We start from the raw sequence: 19,831 nt of genomic DNA on the forward strand, positions 1-19,831 counted from the left end.
AAACCCGAGTCTTCAAAGCCAGAGGCTGCAGATCCCTTGTAACTATGGGGTAGGGGCGGGGCCTACAAGTTCTGAGGGCACAGGATGACCCTGGGGTATGCCTGCTGGAATCCACCTCCCACATTCATCCTGGGAAACCCAGCAAATGTTCCTTCCCTTCATCCCACACTCCAAGCCTTATTCCACTCTGCTGCTCCCTTAACCTCCCTTCACCTCACACTTGGTATCTTCAAGGTTCCTTGACTTGCTCTAGCTTGCTGTCGTGTCTGGCATGTAATCCAGAAGCAAGCCAGCTTGACGAACTACTAGAATGTTCTCCTGGGCACTGTCAGCCTTCTAATAAGGTACTGACTGGATGAGCAATGGCTTAAGGTCTGGGACCAGCTAGGACCCCTGGCCTCAAACCATCACCCCCTCACTAAGCTTGTCCCACAGTGCATACAGAGACTTCTCTTAGACTAATATCTTTTTTGGCTTATCCCTGTTGTGACAAACAGCAAGGCTCTTTTAGGGGCAGCAAATATCCCATTGTATGTATCTACACTGGAATTCTTGTTTGCTGTCAAAGCCCCAGGCTATTTCTGTTCATCATTGTGAACAGTACTACAATGGCCAGGAGAGGACAGGTGTCGTCATTAAGTCACGGTTTCTAATCTGCACACAGCAATTTTGTTTTCTAACTTTCTTCAGAAACCTTCATACTGAGTTTCCACAATGGCTGCATCAGTCTCTGCTCCTGAAAAATGTGTACAAGGTCCCCCATTTTCTCTGCACCTTACCTGCACTGTTTACTTTTTAAATGATAATATCTCATTTTAATATGTGCTGAGGGGCTGCCTCTTTGAGTCACTTGTTTCCTTCTCAAGTGCTGCTTCAGAAAGGGCCGTATGTGCATTGTGGGGTAAGAGCAGAGCTGGAGAGACGGTCAGCTGTGCCTCAGGGGAAATGCAATCCAGCATCCTTACAGCATGTGGCCCAACTCCCGTCTTCTCCCTGTGCAGCGGCAGAAGCCAGATTATCCGAGCATCTACACAGGTGGACAGCTACCCCCTAAACGCCTCAAAGGAGACTTTGAAGTTCTCAGTAGATTGCAAAGTGAATATCCAAGAATTTCAATGCTTACTAAAATTATAACAAATTTCTGGGGTTTTTTTGTTTGTTTTGGTTTTGGTTTTGGTTTTTCGAAACCAACCAGGCTGTCCTCAAGCTCACAGTGATCCATCTGTCTGGGACTAAAGGTGTATGCCACCATGCCCAGCTCAAATTTCTATTTTTAAAACACACACACACACACACACACACACACGATTTACAAAGCTATTATAGTATTTAGGGAAACAAGCTTAAAGCAACCTGAAAAATGGTGTATGTGGCTTTTTTTGTTTTTGTTTTTTTCTCAGTTCTCTATATAACAACAAACATGGCATTCACATGTACACTGGAGGCCTCTGGAAAGGAAACGCAGACCAGAGGGCCTCCATAATTTCCCTGAGAAGGATCCCATTTGCCTTTCCCAAATAGTCCTAACTAGAAATGACTCCTTAACTGCAAGCCCAGCACACCCCCTGCTCCTACATACTATGAGGTCATCAAGGAGGCCAAAAAGAATTTTGCAATGAACAAAAGGGACCTTAAGAGGTAAGTCTGAGCATCACTGTGGCTTTCCTATAAATGCTGAGTAGCCAGAAGGAATAGGAGAAATTCCCTGAGCTTGCTCTCTACTCTCTCTAGTCGTTGTCTAACGGGCTATACATCCCATGTCAAGCGCTTGTATAGTAACGGTGGAGCCTGACAGGTATCAGGGACTAGAGTAAGTGGAGAGCCTTGCTGTGGGGTACACCCCAACATAGGAAAACCAGATCCCCAAGCAACAGAGGCTGTAGAAAAACTTGGAGAGCAGGAAGCTTGTGCACCATGGATACAGTCTGGAAGTAGGGAGGCAGCTGGGGCTGGAAAGACCGAGACAGGGCAGATGCTCGGAAAGTGTTTTTCTCAGAGAACATTTTCTGCTTGTGTTTGATCTAAGTGATTGCTCGTGGGCAGTCATGACACTTTTATGTGCTAGAGAGTTAGGAACGGGCTATGCAAGAATGCCCATGAAGTTTTACAAGAAAAATCTGGCATGATCCACCTCATGATGTCAAGGTAACTGTCTAAAGATTGTTGCCTTGTGGGAAGGAAGGACCAGACCCAGCTCTGGGAATGCAGCGCTGCTCAGGGATGGGGCGATGAAGGGGCAGCCAATGTGCTCCTATCCAGCATGCAAGACACAGTCTTGTTCCTCTCCCTGTGGGTCCCCAACACACACACACACACACACACACACACACACACACACACACCCTGTCGCCTCCGACACCAAGCATCCCTGCATCCTGGGACAAGGTGGATGGATACCTTGCTAGTGAGCTCTGATGGACACAGGGAAGTGACCTCTCAGGTCACACCAGGTGTCAGACAGCACCACTGGCACACATTTCTAGAAGGGACTGTGGGGAAGGGTAGCACACTAGTCAGTCCCTGGGGAACGAAGTGCTCCTTCCTTACACAGGGATCGGCTGCTTTATTTTAAGTGCTCATTGTTTTCTTCCTATTTTGCAGAACTAAGCAGACCATCCGAGAAGAGGTCAGGGTCCTAAAGGAACGACAGGAGAGGATCGACAGGGAGCTTGACCGGTCAGTCTCCTCATCCTTGTAGCTTAAGTCACCTTTAACTGACAAAAAGCTCACAGAAAACCACAATGGGTTTGTTGTACAAAGAGATAGTAATTAAGCACAAAGAGTTTTCCACCCTACTTAGCAGTTCATTAATGCCTTGGTTCGCAACCTTCCTAACTGCGACCCTTTAATAATTTAATTGTGGGGACCCCCAACCAAAATACCATTTTCATCGCTACCTCACAGCTGTAACTGCTGTTATGAATCCCAGTGTAAACATCTATGCTTCCCAATGGCCTCAGATGACTGCTGTGAAAGGGAGGGGGTACGAATCACAAGTTGAGAACCACTGACCTGGATCAGCACACTAACTCCTTTTACTTTAAAAAAGAAAAATCACCTTCCTGGTAAACTAATTACTAAATGGGATTATCTATTCTTCCTTCACCCGTAGGAGTTAGTCTGTAACTATGGCCTGCCCGGGAAAGACGGACTAGAAAACAACCCAGCCGGCCTCACTTCTGTCCCCACTGCTTCCTCTACACATGCAAACATGTTTCCCCGGCGAAGCAGGGATAATTTGGCTAATTTAATTTGTTTTTATAAATTGGAGTAGAAGATGAGAAAGTACAAACAATTGAGGTAGACTGACATTCTCCAAACAGACAATGCAGCCCCATCAGCCCCCTCGAGAAACTAGGGCATGGCCAGTCTCCTGTAAATGCTCTGACATCCCTGTCACTGGAGTAAGTCCAACCCATCACTATAAAATCAAATATTACCTCTGACCCCCCCCCCCCCAATCCCTAACAACTACCACTCCACTTTCACAACCCCTAAATTAGGACCTGAAACTCCAATGACTTGGAACAGAGCCCACTGTAACAGATTCCTCACAACTGGGAAGCTCAGAAAACTGGGATTCTCAGGGTTGGTCCAAATCACTCAAAGAAACATGCTTCAAACACAGAGAAAGGAAAGGTGGAATGTTCTTGTGACTAGAAAAGCCATGCACCTGTCTTGTTCTTTGTTTTTACCTTCTTCCGATGTCTGTCCCATTTGCCTTTCTGAATGAAGGTTGAGCATCTTACTCAGGGTCCTCACCTCTTGATTAGCTTCTTTAGGTGTGTAGATTTTAGGATGATTATCCTATATTATATGTCTATTAGCCATTTATAAGTGAGCATATACCATGTGTGTCTTTCTGCCTCTGGGATACCTCTCTCAGGATGATCTTTTGTAGTTTCCACCATTTGCCTGCAAATTTTATGATTTCCTTGTTTTTAATTGCTAAGTAGTATTCCATTGTGTAAATGTACAGAGGGCCTGTGAAAGACTCTACCCAACTGTGTATTAAAGCACATGCTGAGACTCATAGCCAAACTTTGAGCAGAGTGCAGGCAATTTTATGAAAGAAGCAGGGGAGACTAAGACCTGGAGGGGACAAGAGCTCCACAAGGAGAGCAACAGAACCAAAAAATCTGGGCACAGGGGTCTTTTCTGAGACTGATATTCCAACTAAGGACCATTCGTGGAGATAACCTAGAACCCCTGCTCAGATGTAGCCCATGGCAGCTCAGTGTCCAAGTGGGTTCCCTAGTAAGGGGAACAGAGACTGTCTCTGACATGAACTCAGAGACTGGCTCTTTGATCACCTCCTCCTGAGGGGGTGGGGGCAGCCTTACCAGTCCACAGAGGAAGACAATGGAGCCAGTCCTGATGACACCCAATAGACTAGGGTTAGAAGGAAGGGGAGGAGGTCCTCCCCTATCAGTGGACTGGGGAAGGGGCACAGGAGGCGATGAGGGAGGGAGGGTGAGATTGGGAGGGGATGAGGGTGGGGCTACAGCTGGGATACAAAGTGAATAAATTGTAATAAATAAAAAATTAAATTAAAAAAAAAGAAAAGCCATGCACCAGTTAGAGCTACCACCAGCTTACTGTCTTACCCTCACAGGGAGACATGCAGAATGAGACTCTGGGAGAGCAAACTCAATCAGAAAGCACAGACTCGGCAGTGAGGGCGATCACAAAACTTTGTGAATATATAAAAGCTCTTTAATTGTGTGCTTAAAACTGTGGATTTTAGGCTATGTCACCTATATCCCAATAAGACCAGGGGGCACAGATGGGCAGATTTTAACAAACTGAAATACAACCAAATCTAAGATTAACACACAACTCAAAAGGAACAAAAGAGAAAGGGCATCAGGGAATCAGGGACTATGTTTAGGGAGGATTATAAACCAAAACCCGTGAAGATCAAACCCAAAAGTGACAAGTGCAAAAAACACCCAGACAGCAGAGGTGAAGACAGAGAACAGCTGTTTATGTTGCTCACAGACGCTCATGAGGCATACCGGCTGTGTGGTCAGGTCTCCTAGACTGAATGCCAGAGGCTCCTAGCATGGGCCTTTCCAGGGTTAACTCTCTGTCCTTCCTACCAGATTCATGGAGAAAGGGTTTGTGGGTTTCACTTGAAAGTTCTGTCCAAGTGCATAGCCTCCTATACCTTCTACTTTAATAGTGTTTCTCTCAATAGTGTTTCTTTCCTGTCTCAGCTTCCTGCCCGTCCTGCTTCTGCCTCTCTCCCATCCTAAGCTCCTGCTGCTGCTGCATCAACTCTGTAGTATGTTTTCATTGAGTAGCTGCAGACCAAAACCCTGGAAGATCTCTGAGATCCTTCCTCAAGGAGCTTAGCCTAGTACATAGCGTTGCACAAATGAGCCTTAGCCATCTCTTTCTCTTCTTCCCCTATACCACTGTGTACGGCCTCCACAAGAGCTGGTAAGTGGAGCCAGTTAGGGTAACTATGTGGCATGGGCAGGGATGAAAGCTTCAAGGTTATGCTTGGATTAAAGACGTCTGCTTTCTAGCCTCCTGTGTATAAAGTAGTGACAGCAACTTTGCCTACCCGAGCCTGTTTCTGCATCATAAGAAGAAAGTTATCTCTGAGTGCCACAGTTGTAGTGAGGCAGCTGCATTAATGCATGTAATTGGGCTCACAGGAACAGGGGACGTACAGTCTTTGCAAACTCTGCCTAGGTGATACACACGAACAACCTGTTTACCGAAATGTTCTTCTTTGTTCCGTTAGGCTCCAAGCCAAGTCTTCCAGAAACATCCAAGAAGTCAAAAATGATTTTGAGAATTTTCTACATAAAATGGTATGTTTCCTTCCTAGAAATAATTGAGAGTTCCCTCCCCGGCTTCTCACCTCCGGGTCTCACAGTGTTTCATGAGCAGCGCGTGGTCACAGCCAGGCTGCAGGGGCAGAAACAAAACATTCTTCTCATGGACTGTCCACTGCAATGGGGAGACCATTCATTCTAAAGAACAGTGACAGCCTCATGCCCACTGTCCTCATGCCCTGCTTCAAAAACAGTCCCCGAGACAGTTTCTGCAACTAAGACCCCATAAGGTGCGGCTGGGTTAGAAACTATTGGAAGTTATTGGTGCTTGAAGTTGTATTTTATTTTTTATTAATAATTTAACAGAGCTCTATCATACCTTCAAATTACCAAACCCAATGGAGACTGTGACAAGATTCCAGAGCTGGGGTGTGAGGAGAAGAGAGGGATGGCCAGAGCTCCTGTTTCCCTGGCTCTTTCCTTTCTGCTGCTCCTGTTAGGTCTGAACGATCATGCTTTCCAAAAGTAAAAACATGTAGATGCTGGCATGCAGGGAACTAGTAGGCTACACTGCCAGAGACAGGGTTGGAGGGGTCCAGCAGGGCCCTCAGTCTGGTCCTGCAGGCCAGACTCCAGAGCGAGCCACTGGCTGCGGGTTTAATGCCAAAAGTGGGATGAGGAAGATTCCTGTGCACAGAGGTGCTACAATGCCATGAAACACTGGAGTGTTTCTATTAGACACAAGAGCATCGTCTGTTCTTTTTCTAAGCGTTGCTCTTTATTCCTGTTTCTCTTGATATATTTTCTACTACCGAATAGTCCCCTGAGCGCTTGTCACATGTGAGACTAGCAGTGCCCTTGTACAGGTAAGGGCAGAAGGGTGTGCATCTCCCTTTGAACCTGCAGCTGCTGCCTCAACCTCCTCCATCTGTCACCTGCAGGAGCCAGCCTTCCACCAGCCTTCCACCAGCCTTCCATCAGTAATCCAGGTTCTTGTACAGAATCTCCAGACCCAGACCCACATTTTCAAATGCTAATGAGCCAAACTAAATACATTTGCAGACCAGATGTGGCCTGTTTCCCTAGTCTGAATGCTGCCTGGTCCAGCCAGAGCAGCTGACGCGATCCTTTGATTCATTTTAAAGAAAGCCCCACATTCCGGCACAGCCCCCACACACACACACACACAGTCTGCCGGCCATGCTGGTCTGCACTGCCCACTCACTAGCTCTCAAAGTCTACCCGTCCCTTAAACACCCAAAGTCCATTTCTTTATGAAGTTCATGCCCCGGGCCCCATCCCCCCCTTTTTTTTAAGAGCTGGATATGCCTCACAACTTCTAGAACACCAGGTACTGAAGCTAGGTTTGAAAGTCTTGAAAAGAAGCCAAACGAGTAAAATAGTTTCAGTTGACTTTATACTTCACCAAACACAAAACACTTAGAAAGACTGTGTCCCCATGGAGGTGTGCACTCTGAATATTTAGAATTACGGAACATTTTCCTCATCTTCTTATGAAGGGATTTCATGGTGAAAACCATTAAATGGACTAACAGAGCAGTGGCACATGATTCAGATATGTTTTTCTGTTTGTATGTTTGTTTAACGAATTCTAAACCAACCACAAATTACTTGTGGGGGGAATACAGGCCATTAAAAATGCACAGTTATAAGCTTAAATAAATACAGATCTTAGATTACTGTACTTAAGAAAACTCAAAATTCTTTCAATAAGAAAGGTATTTAGATGGAAATGAGTCAGAAACTGGTTTTAGGATAGATCTTGGTTTCATAGTGACTTGTCCTTTAAGAAATACTATAGTCAGCCGGGCAAGGTGGCACACGCCTGTAATCCCAGCACTGAGGGAGGCAGAGGCAGGTGGATCTCTGTGAGTTCCAGGCCAGTCTGGTCTACAAGTGAGTCAAGGACAGCTAGGGCTACACAGAGAAACCCTGTCTCAAAAAACAAAAAACAACAAAAACAAAAACAAAAAAAGAGAGAAAAAAGAAACCCCAGAATCCCAGTGTGTCTTTTGGAAACTGGCAGGGATGACGATGCCCAATCTCTGAAAGCCGGTTAATTGGCCAAGCATATGAAACAAAGCTGTGGTAATATTCTGCATAATTCCAACCACAGTACAACTGCTATCTCTGTCACCTGAATATTTCAGCAAAACCCTCAATGAAGGTTAGAAGGGCTTCTGACAGGCCCCCGGCATGTCACCACACGATGGGCGCCTCTGCACACTCTTGATAAGTGCGCTAAGTCCTTAGCCCACTGTCAATGTCAGGGCATGGTTTAGACTGTCTGCACACTCACCCACACTTGCATACCGATCATCTGCCCTGCACTGGGCAGGCAAACAAACAAGCCTTGCCAGGCACCCCCAAGGGGAAGCTGAGGAATGACGGAGCTGCCAGGAGGATAGGCGTGCCTCTTGAATTGAAAAGGCATTTGAGAAATGGTAGTGAGCGAGAAGAAAGTCAATTCAGTTTTCTTCTGAAATCCATCTTTTGGCCCCTCCCCACAAAGTGATGACCACTGTCTTCAGAGATACAGGAAGCTCGAATTCAAATATCCTGTGTATGTCTAAGAATATCTATCTGCAAATCCTTAACCATGTACTCTGTTCACAGCGTGTTGAGGATAAATTCGAGAAATATAAAGGGTCAACAAAATTACCAGCGTTGCCACAGTTATTATCAATCTCATCGTCGTCGACCTCAACCACTGTCGAGCTGGAAGACTTCAACCACGTGGCTGAGGAAGGAAAGCTGGAAGAAAGCCAGCAGTGACCGCCGTTCAAAAACAACACACACAGTCCAGCTCTATCAGTTTAACCGCAGCGTAGTATGAAATAAACAACACACACAGTTCAGCTGTAGCAATTTAATTGCAGCATAGTGTTAAATTAAGAGTACGTTTTGCCGTTCATCTTTAAAATCTTCAAATCAATAAATCTTAGTCATACTTCAAAGATCTATCTAAGCATATTCTTGGCTCTGATTCATAAAAAATATAGTTAAGAGGGGAGAGTAGTCATTATGAAGCCTAGCTTTCACCATTTCATTGGAAATGCTTTTTGATAATAGCAACTGTACCTCATAACACAAAACAGAAAATGGACTGATTGATTTATTGTGGCACAGGAAGTCCTGCCAGCTCCTAAATGCCCAAAATGCTTTCTCTGAGATGTTGTACATTGTTTAGGCCTCAAGGAAAACCAAAGCCCCCCCTCCAGGCTTGGTAGCAAACAAGCTGTGCTTCTCCCGAGCCAGGCTGGAAGTGTTCCTCTCGTAATAAGCTTCATGCACATTTGCAAGGAAGCTGGACAGCATGTCAGCAGGCACCAGGGACACTGTGCAGCCTCCCCATCCTGCTCCAGTGAGTCGTGAGCCTTTGGCCCCAAACTTCCTAAAACAATGAGGAAAAAAAGAAAACAAAACATTATCACCAATAAACAAAAAAAAGAGCAATTTGCTTCTTACAGAACATGTCCCCTTCCCAGGTTCTATGAAGAGAGTGGGTGGGGGTGGGGGGGCAATTCAGGGATTTCAAGCTTTAAGAAATGTATGTTGGGGTCTGGGGAGATGGCCCAAAAGGTAGTGTCTGCCACTCAAGCTGACACATGGAAGTTAGGCACTGTATCCCACGTCTGTAAAGCCAGCATTGGAGAGAAGAAGTAGAGACAGGCAGGTCCCTGAAGGTCAGAAGCCAGCCAGTCTAGCAGAATTACGCGCTCTAGGAGTAGAGAGCCCATCTCAGAAAATGAGGTGGGAAAATAGAATTTTAAAACCTATAATGTGGAGATCTATGGATAAAGTCAACCTTTGGCCTCCACACACATGGATGTGCATTCTCACGTGTGTAGACACCATACACACACACACACACACACACAAAATCTAAATTAAATATAATTTACAACTTTTTTTTTCAGCACTTGGGGCCGAGAAACTCTTTAGTGATATCTCAAGCTACTGCTTGGTACTAAAGGCAGATAATAACCATCAACAGTGCTTACTACACAGATCTAGAACCACCACTGTAGGCTTGATCCCATACAGCCTTACAGTGGCTGCTGAAAACTTGTGTAGCAAGTCCACAGTTAAACTGGAAGGGGAGGAAGAAAAGAAGAAACAGAAGAAGAGGAAGAGGAGAAGGGAGGAGGAGGGAGGAGGAGGACGGAGGAGGAGGGAGAAGGAGTGGCTATGAGTGACATAAGGAATCATGAGGAAGGTCGCCTAAAAGAGGGTAAATAAAAATCGCTGTGTACAGCACTATACAGCACAGTGTCCTCCACAGCTCCTCCACCTGCACTGTCTGAGGGAAGGGAGGCACGCATGTGAACATGTTCCTGTGTGTGCACGTGTATACAAGCACTGTGGTGGCCAGAGGCCAACATCTGCCACCTCCCTCCATTGTTCTCTATATTTGAGACAGGATCTCTCGCTAAACCCGAAGCTCACTGGTTCTGCAAGGCCAGCGGGCCAGCAAGCCTCCACTACAACAATGCTAAGATTGTAGGCACTTGTTACTGCAGCTGGCTTTTGATGTGGGTGTTAAGGATCTCAGCCCAGGGGCTCATGATGGCACAGCTGACAGAGCCATCTCCAGCTCTCAAATTGTATTTATAAAGCTTATACATGCCAACATCAAACTAGGGCTGAGGGCTTTCTAGCTCAGGGGTAGAAGGCCTCGCATGTATGAGATCTGGGTTCAATACTCAACACCACTGTGTGGGGGTGGGGGAGAGCCAGTCCCCCAGAACTAGGCTTATTCTGCATAAGTTTATTCGCACAGAATCTATTAGTAAACTCTAGGATGGTCGGTTGGTTGGTGCTTACTGACTAATGGGAGATTATGCAAACCTTCCCACAAAGCAGATGGTGAGCCTCCATGGGCATGCCATCTTCCCGCACTTTCCGGGACTGAGGTAACCAGTGGACCCAGCTCTGCCAGCAGGTAAGATGCTCACTGTGGGGGAAACAATCATGGAGGCAGACATGGTAGTCACCGCTGGAGAGCCATGATCTCAAACCTTAGAGCCACCTAACACAAAAGCCTTCAAAGGATCAGTTCCTTTTCAAATATGCAACTTATTCTAAAACAAAATATATTTTCAATTACTTTTTCAAATTAGTAACAGATTTAAAACTTCATAATTAATTTAACCCAATTCTGTCCCTGCTTTCCCCTCCATTTCCTGGAAAATATCAATAGAACGAATAGAGCAGTAACCCTCCTCCAGGAAATGGGGCTTACCACAACAGCTTCTCACTTTTCCTTTGGTGATGCTCTCCAGTGATTGTATCATCTGCTTTCTTAAAATACGGTTTTTTTAAATGTGAAAAAGGTGCTTACAACCATAAAAGGTTAACAATCTCCTGACAACCCTCAAATAGTAGCTTACAGCTTCCTAGCTAAATTTAGCACAAACTCCCATCATGCAGGCTGAAAAGTTTAATCATGAGATTCTAGAATGATCTTCAGTTCCTAAGCTAGAAAAGGGCCTGTTTGTATTTAGTTGATTTAAAGGAGAAACTTTGCCATAGGTGACCACACCAAACACTACCATAGCTGAAGAAGGTGGAAGAAATGGGAGACTTCTTGAAGTACCTCAGAAAGATCCTTAAAGCCAACCCCAGCCTGCTCTAGATGACAGTGTACTCACTCAATGCTCTCTGAGCATAATTCACCAGGTCTGTAACTGCCTTCTATAGCCCTTTTAGGTTTATTTTCATACACTTCTTTTTTTACCAGTTTGAACAGAGTGGTGGTGCACACATGGGAAGCAGAGGATAAATGATTACATTAAGTTTGAGGCCAAGAATATAGAATGAAAGCCGTCTCAAAAATATTAAAAAAAAAAAAAAATGAAAGAAAGAAGAGGCATCATTTCCAAACAGAGTCATCTAGCTGCAAGAGATCCATTTTCCTGACCCTTCTGTCAGTTCACACTGAGCAGAGGTTAAGAGGACACATCTAGGCAAACCAATCTGCTTCTGAATCGTCAAATTACTCTGTTGCCACCTTGTCTAATGCAGAAGCGAGTGGGCTAGACCTCATAAACCCAAACTCCAAAGTCATCAGAGCATGACTCATCATTTTTTTAAAAGTAAATTGTTGTTGTTGTTGTTGTTGTTGTTGTTGTTGATTTAAACAGAGAGAAGAAATATGGAGTTGAGTGGGTAGGGATGTGAACAGGACCTGGGAGGAGTGGGAGATCAAAGTATACTGTATGAAAAAAAATTAAAAAGAAAAAAAGAAATGCTTTAATACATAGCTTTCTTTCCACTGTCAACAGCACAAAGCAAGGTTATTGTATCAGTAGTCAGCAGATTGCCTTGTTCAGCTATACACAGAGAGCGATACAGACAGACAGAAAAGTCTTAACTGTCCCACTGGTTCTTAACATGTCCTGTGCATGTGTCTCTGAATCTACAAGGAAGGTCTAAAGTTGAGAGACCAACAAAGGTGTTAAGTCAAGAAGGAAAAATAGATGAGCCAATGCTGTTTAATAAACATTTTTACATCTGAAGTTCTGAGAAAATAGTAAAATATTAAAACTATATATCCTTCACTAGTACATATCAGAGAAGAAAGAGGAGAACTGCAAGAAACAACCCTAAATCTTCACATGCCATTGTGATGATGAAGAGAATGGTACGAAAAAGGGCTGTCAAAGCAACAACACGGCACAGCAAAGGGTCGGGGAGAAATCGTAACTAACTGCTGTTCCCGTCTACTCAAATGGCCAGCTTTCAGGGACCAGGGCTGACGGGAAAGCTGACTACTGTGTAAGGCACAGGGCAATGGGAGTGGGGAAAGCTGACTACTGTGTAAGGCACAGGGCAATGGGGTGGGGAAAGCTGACTACTGTGTAAGGCACAGGGCAATGGGGGTGGGGGTGGGGAGCAGAAAGACCCAATCGCTACAAATAGAAAACAGCAAATTATGCCTTTCATTTTAAAATAAGTAAATATTCATAATCTTATACAAATGGATGTGAATTACTTGGGGAAGCTTGGATGTAGAGACAGTTCATATCCATCTCTGCAGCCCAAGACAAGCAACAGCTCTTGTTTTTTTAGTACATCGTAATGAATGCAGCTGGACATTAAAATATATAATACTATGTTCAATAAATATGAGCAATGTGCAGTGTCTCCTTCACTGCAGAGAATCCTAGTTTCTTCTTTTTTTGGAAACTGTCAAGAACCTCAGGAAAACAAACTTTCTACCACAATGTCTACAAGTTTTTATAGTTATATTTTAGACATTTTCCGATTGCTTTGGAGTCAAGAAATGGCAGCCTTCCGGTGCTGCTGAAGGAAGAAAGAATGAGAAAACATGCCTGCAGATGTGTTTCAGAGTGTGGGGCACCAAAGGCCAGAGATGCAGTGCTCCTGTGTGAGCAAATGGAGTGGATAGTCTATCATGTTCCCAAACTCCTTCCCAGGTGGAGCCTAGGCAGCTCCCACCCCTCCAACAACAAACAGAGGTATGCTTTCTCCAGTGTTCACTTGGGGGGCAATCGCTGGGTTTATTTGGCTTTCTACTAGAGCAGGTGAGGGCTTACTCACAGGGATGTGTGTGTTCTGGTGTTTCCCAAAAGGCTGCAACTGGAAAGCCTTTCCCCTTTGCCGTATGGAAAGCCATCCTCCTCTAGTCTTCCCAGGCCTATATACTCTAGCCCTTCCCAGAGACCAAGTACAATTAGGGCAGAACTGGATGGGGCTGGATACTCAGGTGAGGGTTTGCGACCCTCCCAGGCCCTCCATGGGAGGCTATAAACAGTCAGGCAGCCCAGCTCAAATGATCTTGCAAGCTGTCACAGCCGAATGTCCCAAGGTGGCTGTAGCTTGTCTCTGGGAATGGTCAGTCAGCACCTGGAAGTGAAAGACATTTGCCCAAAGAGATGTGAGTCCCCAGGACAAGCAGATCGCACTCTCCATCCTCCGTGGCAGGGCATGGAGGTCAGCATGGGATCAGGGCAGAGGAAGGACTTCCGAGGAGAGCTGAGCGAGAGAATGTCTGTGCCCATTCTCATCCTGAACATCTGCCATTTGTCTTCTTTAATAGCTTGGGCAATAGGAATCCTTCCTAATTCCAACAAGTGTCCAAACAGAAACAAAAAGCATTAGCTCTTTTTTTTCCTTAAGTAAAGTCAAGGAACCAATAACAAATGAGCTGTCCCTCATGACCCACATGACTTGGCTTCAAAACTATTCTGTGTTCCTTAGGAAATTCTACTTTAATATTTAAATTTATGGGTTTTTCATTTAAAATAGACATTTTATAATGGAGCAAATATTGCCTTCTTCCTTATTTCATCTCATCTAATTAAAATTCTAACATTAATTTAATTTTAAAAATCATCCTAATGACATGAGTGTAATTTCCTGTCTGTCTTGGCAGGGTCTCATCCTACAGCTCCTGGCTGGACAGGAGCTCTGACATGGCTACAGCTGGCCTGGAACTCCCAGCATATTTCATGCCTTAGCCTCACAAGCACTCAATGGCCTTTGGGCCTTCCTTTGTCTTCTAAACTGATTTTTCTCTTGAAAAAGAAAAAGACAAGACAAAATACCTATTAGACTTGTCTCCATTTCATCCCTCATTCTACTTGGGCACGACTGTGTGTCCAGTGCTCTCCTACTGACTGACGACTGAGGACCACTTGGAATGCAGCTTAGGTGGGATCATACAAACCTCCACTGTGCAGCAATTCAAGCTCCGTTCCCACACTCAGCTACAGACCTTTTCACACAAATCATTTCCAAAATGTTTTCTCAAACACACAAAAAAGTGCTACAAAGGCAGCTAAAGGTAGAGGGTAGCAAAAATGTCATTGGCAAATACTGCCCAATCTCTCAGTGGTACCTTTTCTTCTCTGGGACAGGGAAGTCTGGGGCTGGTGTGTTTATTAAACAAAACAGCATTCTGTCAAAGTGGCCAATGCCTGGCATTCCCAGGGCCCTTCGAGCACTGGCAGCATCTCTGCGACCCCGAGATGATGGTAAGGTGTCCGGGGGCTGGGACTTCAAAGGCTCTCCACTGCTCAGCAAACCTCCTGGACTCACTGCTCACTGCTCCTCTTTCTGCTCCCTATTTTTCCCAGAGTTCTGGTTTGGTTTTTGTTTGTTTGTTTTATTTTTTACATTTCTTACCTTCCTGGTATTTCTGGCTCTCTTCATCACCCCTTTCCTCCTTCACTTCTCAAACACCCAGTACAGACAGCACCTTGGCATCTGTGTGAGGTTCAGGCTGACTTTGGGTAGGGAAGGTTGCAGTGGCAGATATGCCCAGATCCCCTGCAACTGTCCTCCCAGGGTCCTGAGAAGATTCTGGCACTAACAACTGAGATACAGTGCTATAAGCTATGAGCTATGGTTATATAACAGCAAAGAAACAGTCATTACACAAGAAGCCTATGGACCCAACCACTTAGGCCAATATTTTCTGGAAGATAACCTCTCAACAGGGGAAGCAAATGGTAAGGTTACAAACTAAGCAAAAATTCATCTGATCCCAGACCTGGTGGCACACAACCATAATCCCAGCACCAAAAGGCTGAGAGAATTCCTCATGAATTTGAGGCCAGCCCTGAACACTGTCTCAAAAACAAACAATAAGAGGAAATGGAAATTGGTATACAGCATTAGTGTTCACAAACAAAAACAACAGCTGTGGGGGGAAGTAGTGGGGGAAGTGAGGGGAAGTAGTAGGGGTGGGGAAGTGAGGGAAAGTAGTGGGGGAGTGAGGGGAAGTAGTGGGGTGGGGAAGTGAGGGGAAGTAGTGGGGTGGGGAAGTGAGGGGAAGTAGTGGGGATGGGGAGTGAGGGGAAGTAGTGGGGTGGGGAAGTGAGGGGAAGTAGTGGGGATGGGGAGTGAGGGGAAGTAGTGGGGATGGGGAGTGAGGGGAAGTAGTGGGGGATGGGGGAGTATGTGGCAGAGTGTTTGCCTAACACCCAGGAGGCCCTCACTTCAAATCTGAGCACCAGCACATAGAGTGGGCAGAGCTCCTTAGCTGGAACACAGCTAATAGTTTACTCAGAAAATTAATGCAGCAGATGGAGTTTAGTCAGAAACACTTTAACTACCACTAAGTGCTTTCTAGGGGGGATCGAGGGATGTCCAGCTGTTAAGAGAGCTCCATTGTTCTCCAGAGGATCCAGGTTCAGTTCCCAGCACCCATGTCTGGTAGCTCACAACTGCCTGTAACCCCAGCTCCAAGAAATTGACTCCCTCTTCTGGTCTCTGTGGGTCTCTCTCTCTCTTTCTCCCTGTCTCTCTGTCTCTCTCTCAACACACAGTGTTTTTTAAAGAGCTTTCTAAAACAAAGTTTACAGTTAAATAAAGGTATATTGCTGGAGGTTGGTCTGGTGCCATGTATTCAAGTGCTAAATACTGATCCCAAGATCTGGTTACAGCCCAGATGATTAGAGCCCAACAAGTGATATTATGTAAACGTTGTTCATGCATATTCTCTGACTGGTTAGATAAAGTTGCTGACAGCCTATAGCTGGGCAAAAGAGAAGAAGGCAGAGTTTGGGTTCCTGAGCTTAGGGTCAGATTTGGGCCATGAGGCAGGAGAGAGAAATAGGAGAGGTAGCAAGAGAGAAGGAAGTCACCATGGGGCTGTATGGACCATGAGCATGTGGCCATGAGGGCTGGCCTGATGGAACAGAAGCAGCCCAGGCAGGAACAATCATGGCAAACAATTTGTGGTATGTTGCTGAGAAATAGCAAAATAGCTTAACCCTGTCCAGTTATTATGTCTTAAAGCTTTTATGAATCTAGAAAGTCTCTGTCTCGATTACTTGGGAACTAGCTGGGGTAGAGAAGCGCTTTAGAATCTAATATCTTTCCATAACAGTATATTTCCAAAGTTATGTAGGACATACTTTCACAATCTTTCACTAGAAACGCAAAGGGTTCCAGATGGTCACTAGACATCAAAAGACAGGTGACCATCCAAAGTCAGCACTTGAGATGAAGAGAAGCAGAGCTGGACCTCAGCCTCCTATTATCCAGCCTCACCTCCTACCACAAGCCACCTCCCTGCCCTACCCGGTTTTGCTCCAAGTTCAAATGCTGGAAACCATGATAACAAGGCTTCTCACTAGAGAGCTTGAGAGAAAGAAAAAAAGGCATTAAAATGGCCCGTGGCTGAGTGTAATCCATCTCAGCATACTCTATGGGGAGAGCGGCAGGTATGGAGGCCAAACTCTCTCAACAGCTAACTCAAACCACTCCCCAGCCTGATGGCTTTCTAGATCCATTTCTTTTTTGTCCTTCTTACTATAATACCTGTCTATGCACTATGAGATAGTTCTGGCATTGATTATTAAAATGGCTGCTCCCCTCAACCCCCATGTAAAGGAGGTTTTACTCGCCTGCTTCAGTTGCTGTCTCAGAGCATTCCTGCCTCTGGCTGCTAACCTAGACCTAGTCCTGGGAGCTTCTAGCCGCCATACACTTGAACCTAGGCCTAGAATGTTTTCAGCCTCTAAGACTTACTGCTGAATAAGCTCTTCTGTCTCAAACTGCTCTCTGCTTGTCCTGTAAGACTGTGTGGTATACCTGGAATATGCTTTATACGGAAAAAAAAAAAAAAAAAAACTGTTTCATTTTACCAGTGACATATGCTGGAGCATTGTCAGTCTTAATTTGTACAAGTATCTGCATAATAGCCATAACTTCTAATAAATGTGTAATTACAGAATCCATGTTTTCAGAACTTAAAGCACCTGCCCACTGATATCCTGAATATGTATCTATGCTATGGTGCACATTCTTTATTTTTTCAAACTCTGCAAAATGAAACATATCCATTTGCCAAATTCCATTTCTTTGGATACCTTTTGAGTTACTTCCTGCAGATAATGGAGTTTGGTTATACAAAGAACAAGTAGGACATTGCTTTATAATTTCCTTGTCGCCAAGTGATAAAAAAAATCTTTCTTCAAACCGTTGCTGTTAACATGGGTTTCTTATGAAATTCTGAGGCTTCTAGTAGATTTCCTATTAACAGCTGATCAATTTCATCCTTACCTTTTGCTAGGGGGCCTGGTGGACCCGTATGAGATCTGATATGTGTTATATACAATGGATGATTTCTATTTCTAATTACTTGTTATAGTTGAATAAATAGGGAAATTAATTCTGAATCATCTGGACTAAGCTCAGCAGTTTCAACATGTAAAACAGCTCTTTCTACATATTGTGAGTCAGTAACTATATTAAGAGATTCAGGAAAATCACATAACGCCATAAGAATGGCATACAGCTCTGATTTTTTTTAACTGAATCATGAGGACTCTGAGTCACTTTACTTATTTTCCTGACTTATAACCTGCCTTTCATGATTTATTTGCTTCAGTATAAAATGTAGGTGCTACAGAAATTGAGAGAACCCAATTAGTTCTTTTTATAAATTGAAGTCGCTTGTTTTTGGGATATTTGTTGTTAATCTCTCCCAAAAGTCATGGTATGTTCTTTGCCAGTGTTCATTTTCTGCCCACAAGGAGGCAATTTCAGCATTAGTAAAAGGTGCCACAATTTCTGCTGGGTCTATTCCTGCTAATTGATATAGTCTCATTTTTCCCTTCAGAATCAATTCAGAAATCTTTTCTACATGGGTCTTTAATTTTTTTACTCTGTTTATGTACTAAAACTATCCATTTTAAGATACTATCTTCTCTCTGCATAAGAATTCCTGTGGAAGAATGAGTAAAAGGCAAAATAAGCAAAATACAATCGAGCTTTGGATTCAAGCAATCCACATGTGCATCCTATATTTCTTTTCTACAAGAGGCAATTTTCTCTCAGCTTCAGCTAATAATTTTCTTGTACTACTTAAGTTCTTGTCACCTTCTAAGGTTTGAAATAAATTTTTAGCTCTTGAGTAATTAATCCAATTGTGGGCTAATGCCAGTTAATAGCTCCCAACAATTTTTGAAAATCATTAAGAGTTTACAATTGATCTCTCCTGATTTGTACTTTCTGTGGTTGAATTTTCTGTAAACCTATCTTATGTCCTAGATAACTAATAATATCTCCTCTTTGTTTTTGTTTTTGTTTTCAGGAGCAATTTGTAATCCCAGGCAAGGCAAAATCCTCTTTATCAAACATTTTTTCTAAGGTATCTGCATCTGAATAAGTAAGATACCATCCATATAATGGTAAATTTTAGATTGAGGAAACTGTTTACAAATTATTTCTAATGGCTGTTGTATAAAATATCAGCACAAGATAGTACTGTTTAATAGGCCTTGTGGTAACACCTTCCAATGATATCTCTTTAATGGACCACTATTATTATAAGTTGGCACTGAGAAAGCAAACCTTTCCCTATCATGCTCATGCAAATGGATTGTGAAAAAAAAAACAAAACAATCTTTTTAATCAACTACTATCAATGGCCAGAGCTTAGGTAATAAAGAAGGCAATGGGATTCCAAGATACAAAGAGCCCACTGGCTGAATCAGCTTATTTATAGCTCTTAAATCTGTTAACATCCTCCTGATTTCTTTTTATAACAAAGACAGGGGAAGTCCATGGGCTGGGAGACTCCTCCATGTGTTTTTCACAGTCCACTGATCCACCCATACAAGTTTGTCAGTTAGCCATTTTAAAGGTAGGGCAGTTGGCACCTTCAAAAGAACAACACCTGTTGTGTCCTGCTTATGGACAACCTATACAGTCGGTGACTGTTCTCAATACCTTTTAATATTTTTCTCAGAACATTCTTTATTTTGCAGTTGGTTTTTGAAATTGGAGGAATGTTAATCTGTGTTTTCAATTGCTATAAAAAATCACATTCCCATAAATTCATGGCTATATTAGCCACAATGGCTTTAATTTTCCTATTTGTCCTTCTGGCTCTATACACTTGACCCATCTTGCACTTTGCTTTATTTGAGATGAAGTTCCAATCCCTAGAAGATGAATATTTACCTTCTGAACAGGACAATCTGGATGCCAAGATTTTGGTGAAATTATTGTTACATCTGCTCCTGTGTCTACTAAACCTT

General features: G+C 43.9%; 2 protein-coding genes across 6 annotated transcripts in view; one reads left to right on the forward strand and one right to left on the reverse strand.

Moving 5' to 3' along the window:
- Fam227b (family with sequence similarity 227 member B) overlaps positions 1–8,724 on the forward strand; it is a 184,372-nt gene extending 175,648 nt beyond the window's left edge. The window contains exons 13-16 of the mRNA XM_060372159.1: positions 1,561–1,638; positions 2,602–2,676; positions 5,756–5,825; positions 8,427–8,724. Of these exons, the coding sequence (XP_060228142.1) occupies positions 1,561–1,638; positions 2,602–2,676; positions 5,756–5,825; positions 8,427–8,585 (382 nt within the window). The 3' untranslated portion in view covers positions 8,586–8,724. The remainder of the gene's footprint in view (positions 1–1,560; positions 1,639–2,601; positions 2,677–5,755; positions 5,826–8,426) is intronic.
- Positions 8,665–19,831, reverse strand: part of Galk2 (galactokinase 2) — a 123,919-nt gene continuing 112,752 nt past the window's right edge. For all 5 annotated transcript variants that reach the window (XM_060372082.1, XM_060372081.1, XM_021655941.2 and 2 more), the window contains exon 10: positions 8,665–9,204. In XM_060372082.1, the coding sequence (XP_060228065.1) occupies positions 8,997–9,204 (208 nt within the window). In that variant the 3' untranslated portion in view covers positions 8,665–8,996. The remainder of the gene's footprint in view (positions 9,205–19,831) is intronic.

The sequence above is a fragment of the Meriones unguiculatus genome, chromosome 18 (genome assembly GCF_030254825.1).
Source record: "Meriones unguiculatus strain TT.TT164.6M chromosome 18, Bangor_MerUng_6.1, whole genome shotgun sequence".
Taxonomy (NCBI): domain Eukaryota; kingdom Metazoa; phylum Chordata; class Mammalia; order Rodentia; family Muridae; genus Meriones; species Meriones unguiculatus.